The sequence below is a fragment of the Anomaloglossus baeobatrachus genome, chromosome 1 (assembly GCF_048569485.1).
Source record: "Anomaloglossus baeobatrachus isolate aAnoBae1 chromosome 1, aAnoBae1.hap1, whole genome shotgun sequence".
Lineage (NCBI taxonomy): Eukaryota > Metazoa > Chordata > Amphibia > Anura > Aromobatidae > Anomaloglossus > Anomaloglossus baeobatrachus.
This window is the reverse complement of record NC_134353.1, coordinates 973,580,718-973,603,693: the sequence shown is the minus strand read 5'-3', so window position 1 is coordinate 973,603,693 and position 22,976 is coordinate 973,580,718. Positions and strand designations below refer to the sequence as shown.

Genomic DNA, 22,976 nt, shown 5'->3' with positions numbered 1-22,976 from the left:
ATTTATTCACTGCACTGAGGGGAGGAGCCGGGACATCAGCTGTGAGCCGTGGGAGTGCGGGACAGACCTGAAAAATCGTGGCAGTCCCACAGAATCCGGGACGGTTGGGAGGTATGGATTAGGAGCAGGAGGCTCTGTCTTGGCCTCCACCTGTTTCATCCATTGTGCCATCAGGGAAATGTAGCGTCTCTGTCCGCAAGCACTTGTCCAAGTGTCTGATTAAGTGGACCTTCCCAGTAGCTGCGTTGGTCAGAGCACAGGTCATGTTGTTGGACACGTGCTTATGTAAGGTGGGGACCGCACACCGGGAGAAATAGTGGCGGCTGGGGATCGATTACCAAGGGACAGCTGCAGCAAAGGAGCTGCAGAAAAACTCAGCCTCCACAAGCAGAAATGGCAATATTTCCAGGGCGAGCAGTCTGGCAATGTGGCCATTTAGTGTTTGGGCCTGTAGGTGGGTGGTTGAGTATTGCCAATTCCATTCCAAAGCCTGGGGTAGGAACAAATGAATGCTGCACTGGGACATGGAAGTGGATGTGGTTGCTGCTGTTAGCTGTGTATGTGTAACAGGTTCAGGGGAGGAGGCATCCGCATCTGCTCCCTGGAAAGCAGATTGGGAAGCGAAATAGCAGTGGTTTCACCCCCAGACACTGGCTTCTACCCAGGCATTGCAACCACCTAGTGAAGTACCGTATTTTTCGCTTTATAAGACGCACCTGATTATAAGACGCACCTAGGTTTTAGAGGAGGAAAATTAAAAAAAAAAATTGAGCCAAATAGTGTGCTAAAACATTTTAATGAAATTAAAAAAAACATTATTTTAACAATTTAGACTCAACAGGAGGGTCTTTTATGGGGGGGATCTGTGGATGATGCACTGCTGTGGGGGACCTGTGGATAACGCACTGCTATGGGGGACCTGTGGATGACACTGCTATGGGGGACCTGTGGATGACACTGCTATGGGGGACCTGTGGATGACACTGCTATGGGGGACCTGTGGATGACACTGCTATGGGGAACCTGTGGATGGCGCACTGTTATGGGGGACCTGAGGATGATGCACTATTATGGGGGACCTGTGGATGACACTGCTGTGGGGGATCTGTGGATAACGCACTGCTATGGGGGACTTGTGGATGACGCACTGCTATGGGGGACCTGTGGATGACGCACTATTATGGGGGAAATGTGGATGACGCATTGCTATGTGGGACCTGTGGATGACGCACTATTATGGGGACCTGTGGATGATGCACTGTTATATGGGATCCGTGGATGACACGACTATGGGGGACCTGCATGATGCACTTTTATGGGGATCTGGGACTACCACCCCCCTCATCCTTAGGAATACACCCATGTACTGTATACCAAACATGGCTGCATTCTGAAAGATGAGGGGGGTGGTAGTCACATTTACACTTTGGCCACTACATTAGTCCCTCCCTGGAGTGTTTACACTAAAGGACTACAGCCCCCATCATCCTTCAGAATACACCGATTGATACAGTATATTCTGAAGGCTGATGATGGGGGTTGTGTTCCCCATTGTTCCCCCATGTTCCTGACATTTGTCAGGCTCAGATCACTGATTGGTGGAGGCAGCTCTGCAGAAGTTGTCTCCACCAATCAGCATCCAGCCCTAGCGAGGAGAGGGAGAATCGTTCTTCTCTCTCTCCTCTTTCTTATGATAGTCTCCATCTGCTGCGGAGATCTAAAATGGAGCCCGCGTATGCGCAGATCGCGATCTTCGAGAGCCGCGATCTCTATCTGCGCCTGCGTAGCCTCCGACGCGATGGACTTCAGGAAAATGGCTACGGAAGGCAGCGCATGCGCAGATGGAGATCTCGCTTCTCTGAGATCTCCATCTGCGCCTGTGTCACCTCCGCAGCCATTTTCCGGAAGTCGCGTTGGAGGCAGCGCAGGCGCAGATAGATTTCGGCTATGGTGACCGCCTCCGCAGCCGATTGCCGGGGGATCCATGGCGGCCGCAACCGATTGCCGCGGGATCCATGGCGGCCGCCTCCGATTGCCGGGGGATCCATGGCGGCCGCACCAGCCTCCTGTGACTCACTCCACCGCCGGATTACTGCCCGGTAAGTTACATTCACTTTGTAAGACGCACCCCTTTTTTACCAACAATTTTGGGGGAAAAAAGTGCATCTTATAAAGCGAAAAATACGGTACTTGGCTGACATGTGCTTGAGCATGCTGTGGTGCTCAGGTGAGTAGTGTTCTTGCCTCCGCTCAGCTTGGTATTGCAGATGCTTCAGATAGCTGTAATTTTGTCATCAGGACTTTTAGTAAAAAGTAGCCAAACTTGGGAACACCAAACCCTTGGCCTATGATCTGGCCATGTGAGGGTGCCCTGGGGAGCAGTTGACCGCCTTCTCCCTCTGGTCAACCCACTGTCTCTTCCTGCCTGTTGCGATGCTAAGGATTCCTCCCAGTCTGCACTGCTTTGCTGATTACTATGTATGCCACCTTGCCAGGTTGGGTCAATGGCTTCATCATCCACCACCTCGTCTTCCACTTCCTCAATCTGATCCTCCTACTGAGCTGTGATCTTAAGCTGACCTGATGGCAACTGTGTCTCATCATCATCCAACTCTTGAGACAGTATTTGCCATTCTCCACTGTCAGCTTCTTCTGACCATGGCTGCCCAAATATCTGTGAATCACAGATCACACACAACCTCCTCATGTACCTCTTGAAACATACATATTGAGAGACCAGAAGAAGCCATAAATGGAAAGGTAAAGAGCTCTTTGGATTGTCAAAGCGTGGGCTGACTTGTCTTCTGGGACTCGTCATGGTGAGAGGAAGGAGGATTAGGGTGAGGATTATGTGGTCCAGCCTCTTGGCTGGTGAGACTGGACCGTGTGGAAGACAAGGTGGTGCTTGTAAACAGACTATAAGCATTATCTTCCACCCAGCCCACATCCTGCTCGCACTGTTCTGGCTTCAACAATGGTGTACCGCACCCACCTGCAGTTTGGGCTAGGAAACTAGGACGAGATGAGGTTTGGGGTTCTCCTGCAGAAGCAGGCATAGTTTGCCCTGTCACACACCAAAGGCCATGACCCCGGTGTCCACCAACATGAGTGCCACATCCCTTTCCTCATCCCTCAACCCATGACTTGAGCATTTTTAATTAGGTATGCACCTAAGCAAATTCTTATTATAGAATAGAATGTATTGGAATTATCCCATTAAGGGACTATTTCATTGATCTTGCAATTTGTAATGTAATGCAATTAACCCTGCCTAAATGGCTTTGTTGACACACTCTATAGCCGTATTCAAGAAACAACTCTGCTCTACCAAGGACAGATAGCAGCGGTTTCAGAATTACCCCTTTAACATGGCGTTTTGTTTGGTCTTGCAGTAGGTACTTTAGAGCCATTATTAACCCTGCCTAAATGGCTTTTTTTAAAACACACATTACCATTCTCCAGAATCTCTCCCCGCATTATGCTCAGCTACCAGCGGTCTTGTGATTTAGCTCTGAAAAGGGCTGTTTATTAAATCTTCAAGCAGTTCCTGACGCGCACTAACACTGTCGCTCCTCCAACAGCAGAAGCTCTCACTACAGTCTCTCCAGATGAAAAGCACCTAAGATGGTATTAGCGGGTCTTATATGGACCCGATGACGTGATCCAGCCATCCAATAGAACACAACACATGGGAAAGAGTGAGCACAACTACACCAAACATGTACTGGAAAATCCAGAATAATGGAATGAAGCAAGAGGAGTCCCTTGTTTCATGCAAAAAGTGTAAACAAGTTTATTAATAACACAGAGAAATATTATTAAGAACACTTAAAACTGGGGAAGATCAAAGGGGTGATCCACCCATGAACAGTTTAGCACATCACCACTGAAACCTCATGGAATAATGCAGATGGAATAAATCACATAGGCTCACAAATAACAGTACCAGAGAACAGTATACAGCAATACATAGTCACCAAATGTAGGACTAACATAAATATGGTACAGATCAGAGAGAGCCAATACAATACCAGATGAGTAAATAATGAGAGAGTGTAAAATAGTGAGTTTATGGAGATTTGATTCATAAACTTGAATATACATATATTCATAAAATATATGTATTTCGCCATTGCCTTTAAGGATGCCTGTGAGTTGGAAAATGCTAACCAAGGTTTTTGACATTGTAGAACCAAAGTCATCTGCTATTGTTCATCAAAGCTGTCAAAGAAGGGCTATATTCTGTTTGGAATTTTGGGCTAAGAACTGAAATAGCTATGAGAAACTTCTTTCTGTTACACTAAGGTCAAAGTTCAGTGAGCCTCAAAGGAGTTATATATATAAGTTGAAGTAGGTCTAGTTACAAGTCTCTACTGCGCAAGTACACTTATTTCGCGGGGAAAACGAACCACGTGACATGACATAATGCTGGACTAAAATAAGGATAGTTACTTCTTGTAATACCATGTAAAGAGATAAGGACAATCAGGAGGAGGGGTTTGGGTTATAAAAGCAGACCAGACTTCAAAGGGTGAGAAGAAGGAGGGAGAAGCAGAAGGAGGGAGGAGAAAGACGGACTCATCAAACCCGACCAGACCATCCAGAGACAGAGAGACGGCTTACACACACCACAGCGATGTAAGATAAATGAACTATTATTTTTTCTCTCTGCTTACCTGTCTATCCATCTATTAACTCAAGCCAAGACAGTTATTTTTCTCTAATGACTGTAACCTCAAACTCTTAATCTGAATAAATCCATAATATGTTTTTGCACCAATTCTCACTCCAATCATTATATACTGGCTTTGCAGTTTGTCGCCTTAAACCGGTTATTTAACATTTGGCGAGCATCAGCCTGAATGATTGTGAGGCACAGCTGTTTTCTGTGCGAGGTGATTTTTTTCACGCTGCCTATTCACAGCTATTAGGACTCTTTTTTTTTCTCACGTCATTCCCTGCCCTTTGTCCGAGAAGGGGGGGTCAGTGCAGTAAAACTTTCTGTCCAAGTGCTGCAGGCAAAGACGATACACTGTGTCCACATCAGAACCTAAGAGAGGTTTAACGTGACAAAGCTGCACGGAGGTCGTATGTGTCAACGCCATTCCAGGACCATCCATCCATAGACGGTTGGAGCCATTCGAGGACCATCCATCCATAGACGGTTGGAGCCATTCGAGGACAAGCATCACATATTGGTGAGAAATGGATTTTATTCATGATTATTCTAGTAACTGTCATGTAGAGTATTCTTTTGACCATACACATAGTGACGCACAGTTATGGTCAAATCTGTACCGGCAATGTGAACTTGAGAATACTAAGTTAGATAAGAAGTTTTTTACTGTGAATCGGTTACAGAAAAAGATACAGAATGTATTGGGTATGGTATACACTTACAACTCCATGGTGGGTGGGGCACAGCCATATGCACACACTATCTGCATGGTGACTGACACACCCATAACAACAGACACGCCCAATACAACAGACACACACGTCACAGATGCAGAAACAACAGATTGTCCAAATTGTTCGATATTAGCAGAACATATCGAACATCTGGAAGATCAGTTGGAAACAAGAGCAGATTTAATATCAAAACTACAGAAAGATATTAAATATGTATCTGTTAATACGAGACAAAACAAGACAGATGCTTCCCCGTCACATGCTTCAGGTTCAGACGTACCGGACGGGCTGAATACGGCCGAGGACGAGACTCTGAATGAGGAGGAACTTAGGAAAAAGAAGTTACATGATAAGGCCGCCCGTCTTAACATTAAAATCCATGACCAATTAATGAAAATCATTAAAGACATACCCAAATATGATGATAAAATGGACGCCTTCCATAATGCAGACATTTTTGAGTCACATTCTGAAAAATATCATCTAACAAATGAACAGAGAAACAAGATTTATAGGGTATGGCTTCCCTCCCACATGGCAAAAAGGTTACAAGCAACACCTAGGACAGACGAACACAATGACCTGATCCATGACACAAAGGAAGATAGGCTGAGACAGTTAGTTCTCTTTACCACAGGAGAGTCTACCCCAACAGTCGAATTGTTAGAAAACCTTAAGACACACATACAGGAGGATCCATTTGTCTTCTTAGTCAAATTCGAACAAGGATATCGTTTGATAATGGAAATCGGATCTGATCAAGAACCGCCTTCCATGATCAAGGCCTTTGTTAAAAAGTTTAAATATTTGGACCCTGCTTCATTCGAAATAGCTTCTAGAATGGAAAGTCTACAAGAGGCCACGTCATTTATTGATAGAATACGTAGACGAATGAAGCAAAATCAGGTAAAATCAAAAATAGCCATGATAGAAGGGAAAACTGACACATTAGTATCCCAGGAAAAACAGATCAAAAACAACAAAAGACCGGTGTTGAATTCTAAAAACAAGAATTCAGGGGGGGGTAACAGAAAGAGCTCAATTCACTGCTTTTTCTGTGGCCTACCCGGACACCTGAAGTGGGAATGCAAGAAATTCCTGAGGGCGGGAGCTGAGGAAAGGCTGGGTAAGGAAAATGGACTGATGCCAAACACATCCAGTGCACCTCCCCCATCTTCAGCACCTCCACCTTCATATGCGCCCACTCATACTGACAACAGAAATAACCAATCACCATATACGCCCACTCATACTGACAACAGAAATAACCAATCACCATATACGCCCACTCATACTGACAACAGAAATAACCAATCACCATATGCACCACTGACCAGACAGATAAGGGAAATGACCATACAGGGATTGGATGGAAGGGGCAAGACACCTGCTGCTCTTCTCCCTTCTCCATCATCCTGACTAGCAAAGCCGGTCCCCAGGCTGCATCCACTGGAATTTGTCACTCGAGTTTCAATGGATAGCTGTGGTCGACCATTTTTAAAGGTAAATCTTGAAGGTCAGGAAGTAACATTTCTCCTTGATACAGGTGCGCAATTGAGTGTCACAAATGTTGATTTACATTTAAAGCCAGATTCCCCTGTATGTACAATTGTTGGTTTCAGTGGTAAAAATGGAACTAAGGTGACATTAGCGCAGGATGTCTCTTTGGAAATACCTGTTTTTTTGAAAACGAAAATGGATATTTGGTGTTGTCAGGATACTGAGAATATAATTGGCACTGATTTTATGGAAAAGCATGGCTGGATTATTGATTTGGGTAACAAAACAGTTTGGAAAGACTCTAACGGTTGTAAGGCGGTAGTTATTGATCCAAATGAGTATAGTCATGTCGGGACCATTTGTTTGACCGATGTAGTGTCAGCAGATCATTTGTGGCCTGAAACTGGTGGTGATGAAGTATTGACTGAGTTAGTACAGCGGTTTCCTTCTTTATGGGCTCAGTACAGGAATGAGGTTGGAACAATGAAAGACGTGGTTGTTAAAATTGAAGGCCGAGACCCGCCTCCACAGCGTCAGTATAAGTTGCCTCCGGAGTCAGTTGCTCCGATGTCTAAGATTATACAGGAATTGTTGGCTCAAGGTGTGATACGTAAGGCAAATTCTGTCTGTAACAATCCATTGTGGTGTGTTCTGAAAAGCGATGGTAGCTATCGGATGTTGTTGGACTTGAGGATGTTCAATAAGTTTACTCCCAATGTTGCACCGATTGTAGCTGATACACATGACATGATGTCGAGATTGGATGCTAAGGCAAGGTATTTCTCAGTATTGGATATCAGTAATGGTTTTTTCAGTATACCGATTGAGCAAAGTTGCCAATATAGATTTGCATTCAACCACCTGGATCAACAATATGTATGCTGTAGGCTTCCTCAGGGGGCAAGTATGTCGCCAAGCATTTTTCATCAGGCGCTAGCGAACGTTTTGTCGAAATTTTCTCGTCCGGAATGTTTATTGCAATATGTGGACGATATCTTGTTGAGTACGGAAAATGAGGAATTGCACGTGATGTTACTTGCAGAATTGTTTGAGCTGCTGCATGATGCAGGTTTAAAACTGAATACCAAAAAGGTCAAGCTGATGCAGACTGAGGTCAGGTTTTTAGGAGTTCTGCTAAGTCCAGGTACACGGCGACCCCTACAGGACAGAATAGAGGCAATTGCATCTCTTCCAATTCCAACATCACACAAGGCACTAAGACATTTTTTAGGACTTGTAAATTACTCAAGGGATTTCATTGAAAATTTTGCTGACAAAGCCAGACCTTTGTATGATCTTTTAAAAGGTGATAATGATGATTATTTTGGTCCCTGGGGTGTCGAACAGGAAAAAGCCTTCACACAATTGAAACATGATCTACAACACGCACCTGCGTTAAGTTTGGTGGAAAAGAACGCACCTTTTGCGCTTCAAGCACACACTTCAGAGACAAGTATCTCTGTGGTTTTGCTGCAGCTGCAAGGGGGGGAATGGAGAATCTTGGGGTACTTCTCTAAGCTTCTCTCACCTGTTGAGAGGGGGTTTGAGGTGTGCGCAAGACACCTGGTGGGTGTATTTTGCGATAAAAATCACTCAACACATCATCGGGTTCCAAAAGGTTATTCTCCAAACGCCACATTCCACACTGAAACTTCTCTTTGAGAAGAATATCCCAGGTGTGTCAAATCAGAGATTTGCCCATTGGTTGCTCTCATTGTCTCCAAATCAAATTGAGGTAGATTATAAGGCCAAATATGTTCTTCCTCAATTGATGCAGTATGAAGGACAAACCCATGATTGCATACAAACGTTCCAAGAACCAAGTCCATCTCTCTTCAGACGACAGTCGGAAGACGCAGATGAACCTGTGTTTGTAGACGGTTCTAGATTTTTTCTGGAAGGACACTATCACACAGGATATGGAATTTTCTATTCCAAGCGAGGACAAGTGGTAAAACACAAGTTACCGAGTCATTTCTCAGCTCAAAGGGCAGAGATAGAAGCGGTAAGAATGGTCCTACAGCTGAATGAAGCTGATGATCAAACTCCAATGGTAATCTACAGTGATAGCTCCTATGTTGTCAGATCCCTAACCGATTACCTGCCTGTTTGGGAAAGGAGAGGCTACGTGGACTCGTCCAACAAAGCCTTGCTGCACCGCGAAACTCTAGAATCAATTTTTGAGATGGCATCTAGGGCCCCAAATAGATTTGCTATAGTGAAAGTCGCTGCACATCAAAGATCTGATGATGAGTTATCTGTAGGAAATGCAACCGCAGATGCTCTAGCCAAAGAAGCTGCCCTGACAGGAGAGGAAGTGTTTGACTCTGAACCTTCTGAGAATTCAGCGGTTCAAAGAACAGACACATACCTACCTTCATTTGCAGAAGAACAGAGGAAAGATCCTTCTCTTGTTATTTTTCTGGATGATCCAAAACCTCCTTTTATCTGTGAAAATGGGGTTTTGTGTCACAATTCAAATGGAGAATTGCGTCCAGTTGTACCAAAACATCTACAGGTAGAATTCACTCGATACAACCATGAGAGTTTAGGTCACTTGGGACAACAGAAATTGTTAGTCATTCTCAAGGAGAAATTTTATTGGGAAAAAATGGACGAAACAGTTCAAAGTGTTGTACTATCATGTCTCATTTGTGCCCAAATAAATCCAAGACCTAAAGGACAGAAGCCACCACTTCTACGAATCGCACCTGCAGATGGTCCATGGTCTACACTGCAGAAAGACTATATTGGTCCTTTACCCTCAGGTAAACATGGTCTCAGGTATGCATTGATTGTGGTAGATGTGTTCTCAAAATGGGTAGAAATATTACCTGTTAGGAAAGATGATGCTTTGTCCACAGCAAGGGAATTGGTACAACATGTCTTTTGTACTTGGGGGATCCCAAGGATGATTACCTCTGATCGAGGTAGCCACTTCACAGGTAAAATCATGCAAACTGCTTGTGCTATTCTAGGGGCGCGACAGCAATTTCATGTCCCCTATCATCCACAATCTGCGGGAATTGTGGAAAGAATGAATAGGACAATCAAGTCCAGAATTGCAAAGATGCTTTTGGACAAAGGTAACACTTGGGTTGACAAGGTACCTTTCATACTCATGAGTATAAGAGGTTCAATCTCTTCTACAACTCAATTCACTCCGTTTGAGTTGATGACGGGAAGAAAAATGCCATTGTGGTTTCCACATGAGCCATTTTTATCCACTCCACAAAAAGATGCTATCTCAAGGTCCCAATGGTTGAGATCGCTACAGGAGAACCTGAAAGCGATTCTGCCATATGCGGCATCGAAAATGCAGAAAATGGAGCCACCCTATGAGTCCAAATTCAAGAAAGGTGCTCTAGTGATGATCAAAACCTTTCGCAAGAATGGTCCATGGGAGTGTAATTGGGAAGGTCCTTTTGAAGTCCTTGAGACTGTGGGACAAGTCATGATTCTTGTGCACCGAGTGTCAAATGTGGTAAAAAAGACCCGGAAAACACAAAAAGTGTGGGTTCACGTTGACCAGTGCAAAATATTTGTGACAAAATAATGATACTGCATTTCTTTCCAGGAAGAAATGGATTCCGATAAGAACTGGAATAAGGAACCTAAAGACTGTGAAGGAAAGATGACATCAAGCCTTCTGGAGAAAGAACATCTTCCCAAGCTCAAGACAAGCTTCTACGTGATGGGATCTACTTTCCTGCTGCTTTGCTTTATTTTCGTCATTGTTTACATGTTACATCAAGGAACAAATCGCCAATGATGTGAATGAGCGGACTAGAGAGATTCAACATTCACGAAGACCGAGAGGGTCAGAGACATTGAACTTACTGACAGAGAACATCACGGATGATTCTGTGGAGATAACAGGAAATATCTGCATGGGATATGGAACAAAATGTTGCATTGAATTACATTTTATACACGACACAGACATAATATTACATGCGATTGCAGGACCTAAAACTAGATTCACACAATTACAAGGAGAATATGTACACAATAATAAAACGGGTACATGGGAATGTTCTCCTACAGATGTACTATACTGGAACATAGAGATCAGAGGTGATGAACCTGCTGTATGGTCCGGTGATATTACAAATGACATGATTGCAAGGGGAAAGTTTGGAAGATCCAAAACAGAAATTTTGTTAAAAACTCAGGTTTTTGGGAAAATTCTGGATCCTTCTTTACTCTCCATTACGGAAGGAGATAAAGATTGGGTCAAAACATGGAATTTCCAGATAACACGGGAACCTGTGCAAGTTCAGGTATCTGTAGTGTTTACCGTTACTAACACTATAGTTCCGGAAATAAGGGTTTCACCACAGACAGTACATAACAAAGACAATACATTACCCATAATGTTAAAATGTAACACAAGGTTGAAATTGCCTTCTGAGTCTTTGTTGACATGGACCAAAAATTCATCATTTTTGGGAAGTTTTTTAAACAGTCCAACTAATGTCATACACAGAGGTCAGATTGGTAATATCAGATGGATGGATGATAATTTCATTTTTTCCATAGAGAATCCATCTTCCAGGGACTCTGGAATTTACCAGTGTTGCGTTGAAACAAAGACACATTACAGACATTGTAAAGACGTTAGTGTGAATATTTGGTCAGCAGCAGATAGTGCATGCACAAACACGAGATTCATGCCGTCTACTCCTTTCCAAATTAATCAATTTCAGTCCAAGTCCTTATTAAGGGATGGAGAATTTATGACAATGGTGTGGACTTTCAATATGTCTCATTGGAAGATCTCTACCAGGTTTCCTCAGTGTCAATCACATCTCATAAACATGGAGATGGGGATAGAACAATGGTTTGGGAAAAGAACAGCTCAGACTAGGAGTAAGAGAGGAGTGTTAGAAGGAATTCTGGGAGGAATTGGAACAGTGGGAAGTCTGACTAATGCCATGAATATACAGACACTTAAGTCAGATTTGGATAATATTGGTTTTATTGGAGGAAAAGGTGTAAAGGTTCAGAAGAGTTTGAATCAACTTCTTGAAAAGATGGTAATGAATACAGCTGCTGTACTAGGGTCTTCCGTGTCACATCTACAGGATGCTACATTAGCTCTCGTGGATAGCACACACGAAACACAAGTAGCTAAAGCGTGCCTGGAGATACAGGTAGAGTATTCTTCTAATCTGAAGTTGATTGCACAAGCTTTACAGAGTGGAATTACTCCACTGGGAATACTGCGAAATTTACCTGTAGAGTATGATTTTGCATTGAATCATACGGATTTGTGGGTAAATAAGTGGTTAGGATGTAAACGAAACATTTGTGTTGGCACATCGCTAATCCCAGTGATCGGAAGAGAGGGAACTATTGTTCCTGTTACAGTTTTGGGTATACCTGTGAGTAACACACAACAAGTGTTCTATCAACTGCAGTACACAGATTTTGCATTTGATGGAGTGAACACTGAACAAGTAGACATTTCTTCATGTTTGCATTTCGTTTCTAAGGTGATGTGTTTACCTGGACAGGATAAGGTGATTTATCATTCATGTTTTCATAATCATTCTTCTTGTCATGCAAGAATAGAGACTGTACAGACACTACATGATCTGGTGACTCCTGTAAGTCCAAATAAGATTTGTTTTCAGGTCATGTCTGAGACAGAGATGGTTTCTGTTTTCTATTCTACTTGTGTACACAAGGAAAACCTACCTATGGGTTTGTATTGTATAGAAGGAAATGTGAGATCTCTTTCAAAGAAGGAAGGAAGTTTTAATATCACTTCTATAGGAAAGAGAAACTTAACGGCATTTCCGATACAATTCAATTTATCACAGATAAATGATTTTCCTTGGGATATGTGGACAAGTGAAATAAAGAAAGATAAGGGTTTGTTAGATTTATTAACGAAACAGTTAAAAGGAAGCAGAAATTATATTCAGGCATGAACAAGGTGAATTAAGTGATATTGAACACGAATGGAATGGAATGTCAGGTAGAACTTGGTGGAAGAGTTTTAGCAAATCTGTACATTCCTGGTCTCAGTCATCTTTTCAGTCAGCGGTTGGAAATGTTTTATTTAATCCCATCATAATCATATGTTTATTAGTTTTGATGTGTATTATATATCAAGTTTTTGTGATGTGTAGAATTCAGAAGATATATAGGAATATAAAAATAGAAATGAAAAAGGAAGATAACATTCTTAGAGGAATGTTAAATCGCAAGATGACTTTTTGACAGAAAGTTGCAGATTGGTTTATCAAGTCAAATATTGGTCTAGCATTTCCAACAAGAATGTATGTGATACGAATGATGACACGATTGAGTTAGGGTTTCCCAGGGGTTCATCAAACTTCATAAAAAGGGGGACTGTAAAATAGTGAGTTTATGGAGATTTGATTCATAAACTTGAATATACATATATTCATAAAATATATGTATTTCGCCATTGCCTTTAAGGATGCCTGTGAGTTGGAAAATGCTAACCAAGGTTTTTGACATTGTAGAACCAAAGTCATCTGCTATTGTTCATCAAAGCTGTCAAAGAAGGGCTATATTCTGTTTGGAATTTTGGGCTAAGAACTGAAATAGCTATGAGAAACTTCTTTCTGTTACACTAAGGTCAAAGTTCAGCGAGCCTCAAAGGAGTTATATATATAAGTTGAAGTAGGTCTAGTTACAAGTCTCTACTGCGCAAGTACACTTATTTCGCGGGGAAAACGAACCACGTGACATGACATAATGCTGGACTAAAATAAGGATAGTTACTTCTTGTAATACCATGTAAAGAGATAAGGACAATCAGGAGGAGGGGTTTGGGTTATAAAAGCAGACCACACTTCAAAGGGTGAGAAGAAGGAGGGAGAAGCAGAAGGAGGGAGGAGAAAGACGGACTCATCAAACCCGACCAGACCATCCAGAGAGAGAGAGAGAGAGACGGCTTACACACACCACAGCGATGTAAGATAAATGAACTATTATTTTTTCTCTCTGCTTACCTGTCTATCCATCTATTAACTCAAGCCAAGACAGTTATTTTTCTCTAATGACTGTAACCTCAAACTCTTAATCTGAATAAATCCATAATATGTTTTTGCACCAATTCTCACTCCAATCATTATATACTGGCTTTGCAGTTTGTCGCCTTAAACCGGTTATTTAACAGAGAGGAAGTGTGGGTGCGCCTGCCCCACGCGTTACACCACCATGTGTGGCTTCATCAGGGGTAAATGAAGTAGTGACCAGAGCCTAGATATATATATACAAAAGGACCATAGCTAATTACTGACCGGTGTGTTGAATATACCGCTCACCAAACACACAAGGAGGGCGGAATCCTCTGTAACCTCCATGTAAGCTGGAACCAGGCTGTGGGCCTGCATTCAGCAGTGTAATGCAGCACCATGTGGTCCGGTCATGTGACCGGAGTGACGTCAAGCCCCGCCCCGCAGCTCCTGTGGAGTGTGGAAGCAGATTTCAGAGTCTGGTATCACTAAGGATACCACAGATAAGACCCTGAATAGCAGATGTGCACATCTATTGGTTCCATAGTAATGTAATCCTTTAGTGCAAAACAGGAAACTGGTCACCACAGTATATAATAAAACAATGGGAAGACTTGATAAGTTCTCTGCAAAGACAATACACATTTAAATACAATGTAATGCATAGATGCAAAACAACAAGGGTAAACAAACAAGCAGGTATGCAAATAGAACAGAGAGTGAGTTCATTACAGACACAGTAAAACATCCTTAAGAGATTTTATATAGAATTCTCCTGTGTATAGTGAACCAAAGAGGAAAGAAGTGCCGACTCACTTATGTTGGACAGACCTCGCAGGAGCTGCGCCATCGCATTCAGAAGCATTTTTCGGACATAGCGCTGGCATCTAAACATCTAAAACAGGGACGAACGATCTCTACAGTGGCACAACACTATCTCAGGCACCATGGTAGCAGAATTGGAAACACAACCGTGGTTGGCTTGGATAGAGTTTTGAGCAATATACGAGGTGGTAATCCTACTCCGGCACTCCTGAGAACTGAGTCTTGGTGGATCTTTCAGCTGGACACAGTTATGCCCAATGGCATCAACGAGAATCTTCTATTCACTGGCTACTATAAAAAATAGATACTTGTGTGCTGCAATTTGAATGGGCTTCCCTTGCCTCCTTCCTCTTTGGTTCACTATACACAGGAGAATTCTATATAAAATCTCTTAAGGATGTTTTACTGTGTCTGTAATGAACTCACTCTCTGTTCTATTTGCATACCTGCTTGTTTGTTTACCCTTGTTGTTTTGCATCTATGCATTACATTGTATTTAAATGTGTATTGTCTTTGCAGAGAACTTATCAAGTCTTCCCATTGTTTTATTATATACTGTGGTGACCAGTTTCCTGTTTTGCACTAAAGGATTACATTACTATGGAACCAATAGATGTGCACATCTGCTATTCAGGGTCTTATCTGTGGTATCCTTAAGGCCCCGTCACACTAAGCAACATCGCTAGCAACATCGCTGGTAACGAACAACTTTTGTGACGTTGCTAGCGATGTTGCTGTGTGTGACATCCAGCAACAACCTGGCCCCTGCTGTGAGGTCGTTGGTTGTTGCTGAATGTCCTGGGCCATTTTTTAGTTGTTGCTGTCCTGCTGTGAAGCACAGATCGCTGTGTGTGACAGCGAGACAGAAACAACTAATGTGCAGTGAGCAGGGAGCCAGCTTCTGCTGAGGCTGGTAACTAATGTAAACATCGGGTAACCAAGAAGCCCTGTCCTTGGTTACCCGATATTTACCTTTGATACCAGCCTCCTCCGCTCTCACTGCCAGTGCCGGCTCCAGCTCTGTGCACATGTAGCTGCAGCACACATCAGGTAATTAACCCGATGTGTGCTGTAACTAGGAGAGCAAGGAGCCAGCGCTCAGTGTGCGCTGCTCCCTGCTCTGTGCACATTTAGCTGCAGCACACATCGGGTTAATTAACCTGATGTGTGCTGTAACTAGGAGACTGGGGGCTGGTCACTGGTTGCTGGTGAGCTCACCAGCAACTCGTGTAGCCACGCTCCAGCGATCCCTGCCAGGTCAGGTTGCTGGTGGGATCGCTGGAGCGTCGCAGTGTGACAGCTCACCAGCAACCTCCTAGCAACTTACCAGCGATCCCTATCGTTGTTGGGATCGCTGGTAAGTTGCTTAGTGTGACTGGACCTTTAGTGATACCAGACTCTGAGATCTGCTTCCACACTCCACAGGAGCTGCGGGGCGGGGCTTGACGTCACTCCGGTCACATGACCGGACCACATGGTGCTGCATTACACTGCTGAATGCAGGCCCACAGCCTGGTTCCAGCTTACATGGAGGTTACAGAGGATTCCGCCCTCCTTGTGTGTTTGGTGAACGGTATATTCAACACACCGGTCAGTAATTAGCTATGGTCCTTTTGTATATATATATCTAGGCTCTGGTCACTACTTCATTTACCCCTGATGAAGCCACACATGGTGGCGTAATGCGTGGGGCAGGCGCACCCACACTTCCTCTCTCACTATTTACTCATCTGGTATTGTATTGGCTCTCTCTGATCTGTACCATATTTATGTTAGTCCTACATTTGGTGACTATGTATTGCTGTATACTGTTCTCTGGTACTGTTATTTGTGAGCCTATGTGATTTATTCCATCTGTATTATTCCATGAGGTTTCAGTGGTGATGTGCTAAACTGTTCATGGGTGGATCACCCTTTTGATCTTCCCCAGTTTTAAGTGTTCTTAATAATATTTCTCTGTGTTATTAATAAACTTGTTTACACGTTTTGCATGAAACAAGGGACTCCTCTTGCTTCATTCCATTATTCTGGATTTTCCAGTACATGTTTGGTGTAGTTGTGCCCACTCTTTCCCATGTGCTGTGTTCTATGTTCTATTTATGGGTTGGAGCACACTTCCATAATCTATTTATTTAAGGTGGTGCCATCCCCATTTGTTTCTTGATCCAGCCATCCAATCGCAGTAATGCCAGTAGTAAAGATGCGTACAGCATTACTGTCATTGGCAAGCAATCCCTGCATGTGAAAATCAGGCACCAAACATGTGGGGCGGGGGACTCGAATCTCACGAGGCGAACACCAAAATACTTGTTAAGTAACGAACTGTGCCCAGTATATTTGCACATTACTAGCTCCTATGAATTTGCTGGGGCTGATGTGTGGCTACCATATAATACACCCTGAAGGGTTCACAGTCACGAGTCTCCTCTCATGCAAACATTTGTGCAGACTTGCGGGAATGGTGTCTGAAGCCAGGTTGTTGTAGGATATGGAAATGCATCAGGTGCCAGACACCTTGAGGGTAAAGGGGAAAACTGAAGAAGAGCGGTTCCCTGTTCTCCTGGTCATAACTAAAATGGAAGTCTAAACCACCCTGTTATGAACGAGTAGCAACTCACATAGGAAACAGGTAGCACTCCAAAAACTGCAACTGACCCCATCAGTTCCTATACAGACTATATTTCCCAACCCTGTAGTCACAAGTGGTTCCTGCTTGTGCTGAGACAGCAATAACCACAAAATAAACGAAGGCAACTCGGACCTATGCTGCCTGAATGGCCATCGGGTGCTTCACATTCCTTCATAGGAACTGAGGGCAGAGAGCAGTGCAATATATCTACAGAAGGGAAGGATTGCTGAGATAGAAGGGGATAACAGAGCGAATAAAACAAACAATAAAATACAAGATAAGGTACATACTGCTAAAGAATATGCCGCCCACTTCCTAACAACAAACAGAAGGTAGGCGCAGAGTAAAGAACATAGACAGCAGAGGGACAATCCAAGCTGGTCCACCACTGACGGGCAGAAACCCTGCAGTATGGCTGGACATCCAAATGAGAATATCACCAGAAGGAAATATCAGCAGGGGAAGGTATATATATATATATATACACAGTTAGGTCCAGAAATATTCGGACAGTGACACAAATTTCGCGAGTTGGGCTCTGCATGCTACCACATTGGATTTGAAATTAAACCTCTACAACAGAATTCAAGTGCAGATTGTAACGTTTAATTTGAAGGTTTGAACAAAAATATCTGATAGAAATTGTAGGAATTGTCACATTTCTTTACAAACACTCCACATTTTAGGAGGTCAAAAGTAATTGGACACATAAACCAAACCCAAAAAAAAATTTATATTTTCAATATTTTGTTGCGAATCCTTTGGAGGCAATCACTGCCTTAAGTCTGGAACCCATGGACATCACCAAACGCTGAGTTTCCTCCTTCTTAATGCTTTGCCAGGCCTTTACAGCCGCAGCCTTCAGGTCTTGCTTGTTTGTGGGTCTTTCTTAAGTCTGGATTTGAGCAAGTGAAATGCATGCTCAATTGGGTTAAGATCTGGTGATTGACTTGGCCATTGCAGAATGTTCCACTTTTTTGCACTCATGAACTCCTGGGTAGCTTTGGCTGTATGCTTGGGGTCATTGTCCATCTGTACTATGAAGCGCCGTCCGATCAACTTTGCGGCATTTGGCTGAATCTGGGCTGAAAGTATATCCCGGTACACTTCAGAATTCATCCGGCTACTCTTGTCTGCTGTTATGTCATCAATAAACACAAGTGACCCAGTGCCATTGAGAGCCATGCATGCCCATGCCATCACGTTGCCTCCACCATGTTTTACAGAGGATGTGGTGTGCCTTGGATTATGTGCCGTTCCCTTTCTTCTCCAAACTTTTTTCTTCCCATCATTCTGGTACAGGTTGATCTTTGTCTCATCTGTCCATAGAATACTTTTCCAGAACTGAGCTGGCTTCATGAGGTGTTTTTCAGCAAATGTAACTCTGGCCTGTCTATTTTTGGAATTGATGAATGGTTTGCATCTAGATGTGAACCCTTTGTATTTACTTTCATGGAGTCTTCTCTTTACTGTTGACTTAGAGACAGATACACCTACTTCACTGAGAGTGTTCTGGACTTCAGTTGATGTTGTGAACGGGTTCTTCTTCACCAAAGAAAGTATGCGGCGATCATCCACCACTGTTGTCATCCGTGGACGCCCAGGCCTTTTTGAGTTCCCAAGCTCACCAGTCAATTCCTTTTTTCTCAGAATGTACCCGACTGTTGATTTTGCTCCTCCAAGCATGTCTGCTATCTCTCTGATGGATTTTTTCTTTTTTTTTCAGCCTCAGGATGTTCTACTTCACCTCAATTGAGAGTTCCTTAGACCGCATGATGTCTGGTCACAGCAACAGCTTCCAAATGCAAAACCACACACCTGTAATCAACCCCAGACCTTTTAACTACTTCATTGATTACAGGTTAACGAGGGAGACGCCTTCAGAGTTAATTGCAGCCCTTAAAGTCCCTTGTCCAATTACTTTTGGTCCCTTGAAAAAAAGGAGGCTATGCATTACAGAGCTATGATTCCTAAACCTCTTCTCCAATTTGGATGTGAAAACTCTCATATTGCAGCTGGGAGTGTGCACTTTCAGCCCATATTATATATAGAATTGTATTTCTGAACATGTTTTTCTAAACAGCTAAAATAACAAAACTTGTGTCACTGTCCAAATATTTCTGGACCTAACTGTATATAATATTATATATATATATATATATATATATATATATATATATATATATATATATATATATATATATATATTATATATATATTATATATATACATATTTGCACCCCAAAAATGATTGGAAAGACAATCGAGTAAATTAATACAACTTTTACCCTATTAGAACAAAAGCAAGAATAACAGAAACTAAACACCTGAGGAAGGTGTATCTGCTGTGGCTCAGTGGACAGGGAAGCCCACAACATGGCACAAACTCGAGGGATCGAATCCAGACACATCACACACCCCTTCATATCTAAAACAATAAATGGTCCTGACTAGAGATATCAGAGAACATGTCCAGGCAGGAGCCCCGGTGTAAAGCCTTCCACTGTAACACCCTCTTGTTCCTACAAAGGTTACATGAAATAGCGTAGAGAGAATCGCTCCCCAGTCCTAGCTCCACCTGTTCTGCATAGAAATAAAGTGCATGGAGCTGTCCAGGTCAAGGCTTCAATGAAGGAAAATAGAAAAAAAATCCAGATCTCCAGTTTCCAAAGGTGGCGCTCCTGTCACAGCATGAACAGACGGCCACCGGTATCTGAACTATCTCCACTACGGAGGATCCGCGGTGTCATCACCACCGGCTGGGATTCCCTGAAGAACTTACTACACAGATCGCAGCTTTATAACCCCTCATGAAATGGACTTGACACTGACCACCTTGTTCTGTGGGGATTTTTTGAATATCTTGTATTTGTTCTCCGTTTTTGGGTTGAACCCTTCCTCATATTGCAGTGATGGGAGGTCTTCTGAGGATTTATTCATGTCTCTGGGTTTCTTTCTGCAGATTTCTTGTTTTTTCATTGGTGCTTTGTATTTGGTGAACAACTGTTTTACTTGATTTATCACTATGGTCATTGGATGATGTAAAGCGTGACTGAGGGTAAATGCAGATATACTCAGAGCTGTTCTCATGCATCATACCATGAAGAAGACTTTGTAACGCGTCGGTGTTTGTGCAGAGCAGGAGTTTCTGGTGACCAGTGTCGCTTACACTTCAAGTACATAGGGATCAACATGGATTTTTGACGCCGGAGATCCGGATTTCTTGTATTTTACTTCATTGAAGCCTTGACCTGGCCGGCTCCGTGCACTTCATGTCCATCTGAAACAGGTGGAACTAGGACTGGTGAGCGAAGTTCTCTATCCTATTTCAGTTGTGTGTTTATATGTAAAATCATCCTTAAAACCCATCCTGCGTGACAACATATGTGAGGGTACTGAGAATGTAGAGTCCCTATGGGTGGAGATAAGGGGGGGGGAGAATGAATAATAAAATACTGATAGGGGTGTGTTATAAGACGCCGAATATTATGGAAGAGGTAGAGAATCTCCTCATAAAGCAAATTGATAAAGCAGCGAGTCTCGGAGAGGTAATTATTATGGGGGACTTTAACTATCCTGATATAAATTGGGGAACAGAAACTTGCAGTTCCAGCAAAGGAAATAGATTTTTGATAACAATGAAAGATAATTACCTTTCACAAATGGTACAGGACCCCACAAGAGGGGGAGCACTACTAGACCTTGTACTAACCAATAGGCCAGACCGCATATCAAATATACAAGTTGGGGGTTACTTGGGGAATAGTGATCACAAAATAATAAGTTTTCATGTATTCTTTAGTAAGATGTCTAGTAGAGGGGCTACAAGGACACTAAACTTCAGGAAAGCAAATTTTAAACGGTTGAGAGATGATCTTAGTGCAATAAACTGGGATAATGTACTAAGTAATAGAAGTACACAAAGCAAATGGGAGACTTTTATGAGCATCCTGAATAGGGCTTGTGCAGAAAATATACCCTATGGGAACAAACATGCTAGAAATAGGAGGAAACCCCTATGGCTAAATAGAGCTGTAAGGGAAGCAATAAAAGAAAAACAGAAAGCCTTAAAAGAATTAAAGAGGGTAGGTAGTGATGAGGCATTATATAATTATAGAAAATTAAATAAAATATGTAAAAAGCAAATTAAGTTAGCTAAGTTTGAGACAGAGAGACTCATTGCGAGAGAAAGTAAAAATAATCCTAAAATATTCTTTAACTACATAAACAGTAAAAAACTGAAAAGCGATAGTGTTGGCCCCCTTAAAAATAGTCTTGGTGGAAGGGGATGAGGGTAAAGCCAACCTGCTGAATGACTTTTTTTCTACGGTTTTTATACAAGAAAATGCCATGGCAGATGACATGACCAGTGGTACCATAAATTCACCCTTGAATATTACCTGCTTAACCCAGCAGGAAGTACGCCGCCGCCTCGAAATCACTAAGGTTGACAAATCTCCGGGCCCGGATGGCTACACCCCAGAGTACTACAGGAATTGAGTTCTGTGATAGATAGACCATTATTTTTAATCTTCTCAGATTCCTTAATAACAGGGTCGGTACCGCAGGACTGGCGCATAGCAAATGTGGTGCCAATATTCAAAAAGGGGACAAAAACTGAGCCGGGAAATTATAGGCCGGTAAGTTTAACCTCTACGGTTGGTAAAATCCTTGAGGGTTTCTTGAGAGATGCTATACTGGAGTATCTCAAGAAAAATAACCTTATGACAGAGTATCAACATGGGTTTATGAGGGATCGATCCTGTCAAACTAATTTGATCAGCTTCTATGAAGAGGTAAGTTCAAGTCTGGACCAGGGAAATGCAGTGGATGTTGTGTATATGGACTTTTCAAAAGCTTTTGATACGGTGCCACACAAAAGGTTGGTACATAAAATGAGAATAATGGGGATAGGGGAAAATATGTGTAACTGGGTTAAAAACTGGCTCAGTGATAGGAAACAAAGGGTGGTTATTAATGGTACGTACTCGGACTGGGTCTCAGTTCATAGTGGGGTACCACAGGGGTCAGTATTGGGCCCGCTTCTTTTCAACATATTTATAAATGACCTTGTTGGGGGCATGCGGAGTAGAATTTCAATATTTGCAGATGATACTAAACTCTGCAGGGTAATCAATACAGAGGAGGATAATTTTATATTACAGGGAGATTTATGTAAATTGGAGGATTGGGCTGAGAAGTGGCAATTGAAGTTTAATGTAGATAAATGTAAGGTCATGCACTTGGGTAGAGGAAATAACATTTATGATTATGTACTTAATTGTAGAACACTGGGTAAAACAGGCACAGAAAAAGACTTGGGTGTATGGGTGGATGGTAAACTTCACTTTAGTGGCCAGTGTCAGGCAGCTGCTGCCAGGGCTAATAAAATAATGGGATGTATTAAAAGAGGTATAAGTGTTCATGAAAAAAATATAGTTCTACCTCTGTACAAGTCACTAGTGCGACCGCACTTATATACTGTGTACAATTCTGGTCACCGATATATAAGAAGGACATAGCTGAACTGGAGAGGGTGCAGAGAAGACCACCAAGATTATTAGAGGAATGGGGGGGCTGCAATACCAAGACAGGAAAAACGAAGGCTTAGG

The 22,976-nt window shown here is 42.6% G+C and overlaps 1 protein-coding gene across 1 annotated transcript; it reads left to right on the top strand.

The window, feature by feature from the left end:
* Window positions 1-1,896: 1,896 nt before the first annotated feature.
* LOC142266430 (uncharacterized) lies at window positions 1,897-12,851 on the top strand. Its single transcript, XM_075332309.1, has 2 exons — window positions 1,897-5,198; window positions 10,490-12,851. Exon 2 carries the CDS (start codon window positions 10,803-10,805, stop codon window positions 12,849-12,851), a length of 2,049 nt encoding a protein of 682 aa, XP_075188424.1. The 5' UTR covers window positions 1,897-5,198; window positions 10,490-10,802.
* Window positions 12,852-22,976: the final 10,125 nt, after the last annotated feature.